Raw genomic sequence first — 6,000 nt, 5'->3', positions numbered from 1 at the left:
TTGCCTTGGCAAAGGAATCCAGATTTTACAAGAGAACCAAGCACATCAAGAGACGCTTCAATTCCATACGTGATCAAGTCAAGGAGGGAGACATAGAGATTTGCAATATAAATACGGATCTGAATGTTGCAGACCCGTTAACTAAGCCTCTCTCACGAGCAAAACATGATCAGCACCAAGACTCCATGGGTGTTAGAATCACCACAATGTAATCTAGATTATTGACTCTAGTGCAAGTGGGAGACTGAAGGAAATATACCCTACAGGCAATAATAAAGTTTTTATTTATATTTCCTTATATCATGATAAATGTTTATTATTCATGCTAGAATTGTATTAACCGGAAACTTAGTACATGTGTGAATACATAGACAAACAGAGTGTCACTAGTATGCCTCTACTGACTAGCTCGTTGATCATTGATGGTTAAGTTTCCTAGCCATGGACAAGGAGTTGTCATTTGATGAACGGGGTCACATCATTAGAGAATTATGTGATTGACTTGACCCATCCGTTAGCTTAGCATGATGATCGTTTAGTTTACTGCTATTGCTTTCTCCATAACTTATACATGCATGCTCCTATGATTATGAGATTATGCAACTCCCGAATACCGAAGGAACACTTAGTGTGCTATCAAACATCACAACGTAACTGGGTGACTATAAAGATGCTCTACAGGTGTCTCTGATGGTGTTTGTTGAGTTGGCATAGATCAAGATTAGGATTTGTCACTCCGTGTATCGGAGAGGTATCTCCGGGCCCTCTCGGTAATGCACTTCACTATAAGCCTTGCAAGCAATGTGACTAATGATTTAGTTATGGGATGTTACATTACGGAACAAGTAAAGAGACTTGCCGGTAACGAGATTGAACTAGGTATTGAGATACTGACGATCGAATCTCGGGCAAGTAACATACCGATGACAAAGGGAACAACGTATGTTGTTATGCGGTTTGACCGATAAAGATCTTCGTAGAATATGTAGGAACCAATATGAGCATCCAGGTTCCAATATTGGTTATTGATCGGAGATGAGTCTCGGTCATGTCTACATAGTTCTCGAATCCGTAGGGTTCGCACGCTTAACGTTCGGTGACGATCGGTATTATGAGTTTATGTGTTTTGATGTACCGAAGGTTGTACGAGTACCGAATGTGACCACGGGCATGACGAGGAGTCTCAAAATGATCGAGACATAAAGATCGATATATTGGAAGCTTATGTTTGGACATCGGAGTGGTTCCGGGTGAGTTCGGTCATTTACCGGAGTACCGGGGGGTTACCGGAACCCCCCGGGGAGTATATGGGCCTTATTGAGCCTTAGTGGAGAAGAGGAGATGAAGGGAAAGGTGGAGGGCGCGCCCCCCTATCCCAATCCGAATTGGGTGGAGGGCTCGGCCCCCTTCCTTCCTTCTCTCTCCCCTTCTTTCTCTCCTACTCCTATTAGGGAGAGCGGGGGAATCCTACTCCCGGTGGGAGTACGACTCCCCCTAGGGCACGTCATACAGAGGGCTGGCCCTCCCCTCCTCCACTCCTTTATATACGGGGGAGAAGGGCACCCCATAGACACACAAATTGATCTCTTAGCCGTGTGTGGTGTCCCCCTCCACAGATTTCCACCTCGGTCATATCGTTGTAGTGCTTAGGCGAAGCCCTGCGTCGGTAACTTCATCATCACCGTCATCACGCCGTCGTGCTGACGAAGCTCTCCCCCGACACTCAGCTGGATCTAGAGTTCGTGGGACGTTACCGAGCTGAATGTGTGCAGATCGCGGAGGTGTCGTACCTTCGGTGCTAGGATCGGTCGGATCGTGAAGACATATGACTACATCAACCGCGTTGTCATAACGCTTCCTCTTACGGTCTATGAGGATACGTAGACAACACTCCCCTCTCGTTGCTATGCATCACCTAGATGGATCTTGCATGTGCGTAGGAATTTTTTTTGAAATTACTACGTTTCCCAACAATAAACACATAGGAAATATCATCATACATGATTGCCTCTAGGGCATATCTCCAACACGGCCCACCTTGAGCGTTGGAAGGCGCACTGGCTCCGCCAGGAGTAGGCCGACAGCGAGCGGCAGATGTGCTACGAGATGATGCTGCAATGCGGCGCGGAGGTGCTCCGGCTTGAGGAGGAGGAAGAGGAGCGCGTCCGGCGAGCCTCAATGTCGCCACCTCAGCAGACGTCGGAGGAGGTTGCCCTTGCAGCGTACTAGGCGGCGTTCGGGTGGCTGGCCCTGCTCCCGTATTCGTCGACCTCACCGGCGGTGATGGTGATGGTGACGTCAAGGGCAAGGACAAGGCCGACGACGTCTAGCGCAATGTGCGGGCGCAGATTTTTTTTATGTTTTAATTAATGTTTAATTAGGTTTAAGTGGATTTTGGCCGGTGGTTGACCGGCCACTTATATTTAATTATATTTTAATTATGTTTATTTCTGCGAGTTATTTTTTTCCTCCACGCCGGCATATTTAGACCCGCCTCCCGTTGGACTGTTAAGCCAACCCATTTAAAAATACGAATGCGCACATCCATCTGACCAATCCAAACAGACAAAATGCGGACAAAGTGTGTGTCCCTTGGGGTCGCCCCTTGGAGTTGCTCTTATGTAACGGGCAAAATGATACCCCCGTCTCTGATTCGGTAAGGGCTACTAGCCTGATCGGGGTTCGTCTTCATTATGCGCGGCTTATAAGCGGGGGATTGAATCAAACTCACCGGCAGGAGCAAAGGACGACATGCCAAAGCGCCCGTTGTCGCCTCATCCGTGTGGGCACAGCAACACCGCCAAGCGAGGGAACCACCACGACCGCCGGCAGCAGCCGCAGCGCCGCCATGTGTATCTGGTGGTGGATGATTGGGAAAGAGGATACATCGTCCGCAAGATCGATGTCGAAACCTTCAGCCCGCAGGCAGAGGTGGCGGAGCCTGAGCAGGTGCCGGAGCCGGCCGTGGCGCGGTTCGAGGGCCGCCACGGCCGTCTGGCGTTCTTCGGCGCGCACGGCGCCAAGATACTCGCCATGCCGTCCTATGGCGCCGCCGACTTCCCCGTCTACGACATCGAGACGTCGGGGATCACCCTCTGCGCCTACCCCAACGGCCGCAAGATCTGCGGGCCCCCCTTGCTGGCGTCCGTCGCCGGCAAGCTGTACATGATAGTCGAGTCCTCCCTGGCCGTCCTCGACGCCCAGCCGCCGCCCAACGGTGACGAGTGCAAGACATGGGGCTGGACCTTCTTGCCGGCGCACCTCCCGTCGTTCCAGTCACCGGACGTGAAATCGATGGCCGTGCACCCGGACGGGCGGACGCTCTTCGTCTCCGCAAGGCATGTATAGCTTTGGGTTCAATCTTGCAGTGTCCTTTCCCGGTGACAGTAAGGGCAGCAAGGCACGTATTGTATTGTTGCCATCGAGGATAACAAGATGGGGTTTTCTTCATATTGCATGAGTCTATCCCTCTACATCATGTCATCTTGCTTAAGGCGTTACTCTGTTTTTAACTTAATACTCTAGATGCATACTAGATAGCGATCGATGAGTGGAGTAATAGTAGTAGATGCAGGCAGGAGTCGATCTACTTGTCTCGGACGTGATGCCTATATACATGATCATACCTAGATATTCTCATAACTATGCTCAATTCTGTCAATTTCTCAACAGTAATTTGTTCACCCACCGTAGAATACTTATGCTCTCAAGACAAGCCACTAGTGAAACCTATGGCCCCGGGTCTATCTTTTATCATATCAATCTCCTACTACTTAGTTATTTACTTTGATATTTATTTGCCTTTATTTTACTTTGCATCTTTATCATAAAAATACCAAAAATATAATCTTATCATATCTATCAGATCTCACTCTCGTAAGTGGCCCTATAGGGATTGACAACCCCTATTTTGTGTTGGTTGCGAGGATTTATTTGTTTTGTGCAGGTACGAGGGACTTGCGTGTAGCCTCCTACTAGATTGATACCTTGGTTCTCAAAACTGAGGGAAATACTTACGCTACTTTGCTGCATCATCCCTTCCTCTTCGGGGAAAACCAACGCAGTGCTAAAAGAGGTAGCAAGAAGGATTTCTGGCACCGTTGCCGGGGAGGTCTACACAAAAGTCAACATACCAAGTACCCATCGCATACCCTTATCCCCCGCATTACATTATTTGCCATTTGCCTCTCGTTTTCCTCTCCCCCCAATTCACCCTTGCCATTTTATTCGCCCTCTCTCTCTATCCTCCCTCTCTTTCTCTATTTGCCCTTTTTGTCCGCTTGCTTTTTGTTTGCTTGTGTGTTAGTTTGCTTGCTTGTCGTTATGGAGAGTCCCTTATCTTCTCCGTTGTCTCCCGATTATGAAATTCTAAATTTTAAGCAAAGGGAGGGTGAAAATCTAAAAGATGCTTGGTATAGAATTTGCAATGCTCAAAATAAATCTGCTAGGAAGCAATCTACCACCATTCTCCTTCGCAATTTTTATGTAGGCATTACTCCTTGGCACCGTTATGTTCTTGATACTATTACTGGAGGGAATTTTTTGGGTAGCCATACTTTTGATTCTTATAATGCTATGTTAGATTTATTTGGCTCCCCCCTCTTTTGGTTAATGGAACTATATTAACTTTGGAGCATGTAATGCAAAGGCTTGAAATTATTGAAAATAAGGTTGATACCGTAGATTTAATTGAAAATTTGGATAAAAAGATCCACAGCCGAATCTCTCAATATGGATCTAAAGTAGAAGTTACTTTGAAAGATATTAAAGAAAAGGAACTCATAGTTAATGAGAAAATAAATCACGATTCCGTTAGGATCGATAAACTTGAGAATATTATTACCAATTTGGGAACCATTTTTTCTTCCGTAAAGAATACTCCAAGTTCCTCCACTAAAGTTGTCAAGATTATGTATGTTCCTAAAAATAAGGGTGAATCATCTAGTAAGGAAAATGCGGATCTTAAATCTATAAGTGTTCATCCCAATCTTTTTGCTATCATTAAAGAACCATTTGTTACAAATAAATTTTTTGATCTTGTGCCTAAAAGTTTGATAATTAATAAAAAAAAGAAACTCCTAAAGATGGTAGATGCCTCATTGAAGAATTTCCTACCAAAGATGGCAATACCTAGATCTATTCTTGCTTGTTATGCCTAGCTAGGGGCGTTAAACGATAGCGCTTGTTGGGAGGCAACCCAATTTTATTTCTATTCCTTGCTTTTTGCTCCTACTTAGTAATAAATAATTTATTTAGCCTCTGTTTTGGTTGTGTTTTTTGTGTTTAATTAGTCTTTGTGCCAAGTAGAACCGTTGGGAAGACTTGGGGAAAGTCTTGTTGAACTTACTGTAAAAAAACAGAAATTTTAGCGCTCACGAGAACTGCTGTCATTTTTATTTGGAAAGTAATATTTAGTTAATTCTTTTTGCAGATGATTAATAGATAAATTCCTCACGTCCAGTAATTTGTTTTAGAATTTTTGGGGTTCCAGATCTTACGCTAGCTACAGATTACTACAGACTATTCTGTTTTTGACAGATTCTGTTTTGCGTGTGTTGTTTGCTTATTTTGATGAATCTATGGCTAGTAAATTAGTTTATAAACCATAGAGAAGTTGGAGTACAGTAGGTATAACACCCATATAAATAAAGAATGAGTTCATTACAGTACCTTGAAGTGGTCTTTTGTTTTCTTTCGCTAACGGAGCTCACGAGATTTTCTACTTTAAGTTTTGTGTTGTGAAGTTTTCAAATTTTGGGTAATGATTTGATGGATTATGGAACAAGGAGTGGCAAGAGCCTAAGCTTGGGTATGCCCATGGCACTCCCAAGATAATCTAAGGACACCTAAAAGCCAAAGCTTGGGGATGCCCCGGAAGGCATCCCCTCTTTCGTCTACTTCTATCGATAACTTTACTTGGAGCTATATTTTTATTTACCACATGATATGTGTTTTACTTGGAGCGTCTTGTATGATTTGAGTCTTTGCTTGTTAGTTTAT

General features: G+C 44.9%; 1 protein-coding gene across 1 annotated transcript; it reads left to right on the top strand.

Annotated features, from left to right (window-relative positions):
- The first annotated feature begins 2,751 nt into the window (after positions 1-2,751).
- LOC147960550 (uncharacterized) lies at positions 2,752-3,348 on the top strand. The gene has a single exon (XM_087533406.1). It carries the CDS (start codon positions 2,752-2,754, stop codon positions 3,346-3,348), a length of 597 nt encoding a protein of 198 aa, XP_087389532.1.
- Positions 3,349-6,000: the final 2,652 nt, after the last annotated feature.

Source organism: Triticum urartu, chromosome 7A (genome assembly GCF_056163025.1).
Source record: "Triticum urartu cultivar PI428250 chromosome 7A, HENAU_Tu73, whole genome shotgun sequence".
In the NCBI taxonomy this organism is placed as follows: Eukaryota; Viridiplantae; Streptophyta; class Magnoliopsida; order Poales; family Poaceae; genus Triticum; species Triticum urartu.
The sequence above is the reverse complement of the archived record's forward strand: the minus strand, read 5'-3'. Positions and strand labels throughout refer to the sequence as shown.

Bases quoted from the DNA above. Each gene is read 5' to 3' on its own strand.
- LOC147960550 (XM_087533406.1), top strand. From the start codon at position 2,752: ATGCCAAAGCGCCCGTTGTCGCCTCATCCGTGTGGGCACAGCAACACC.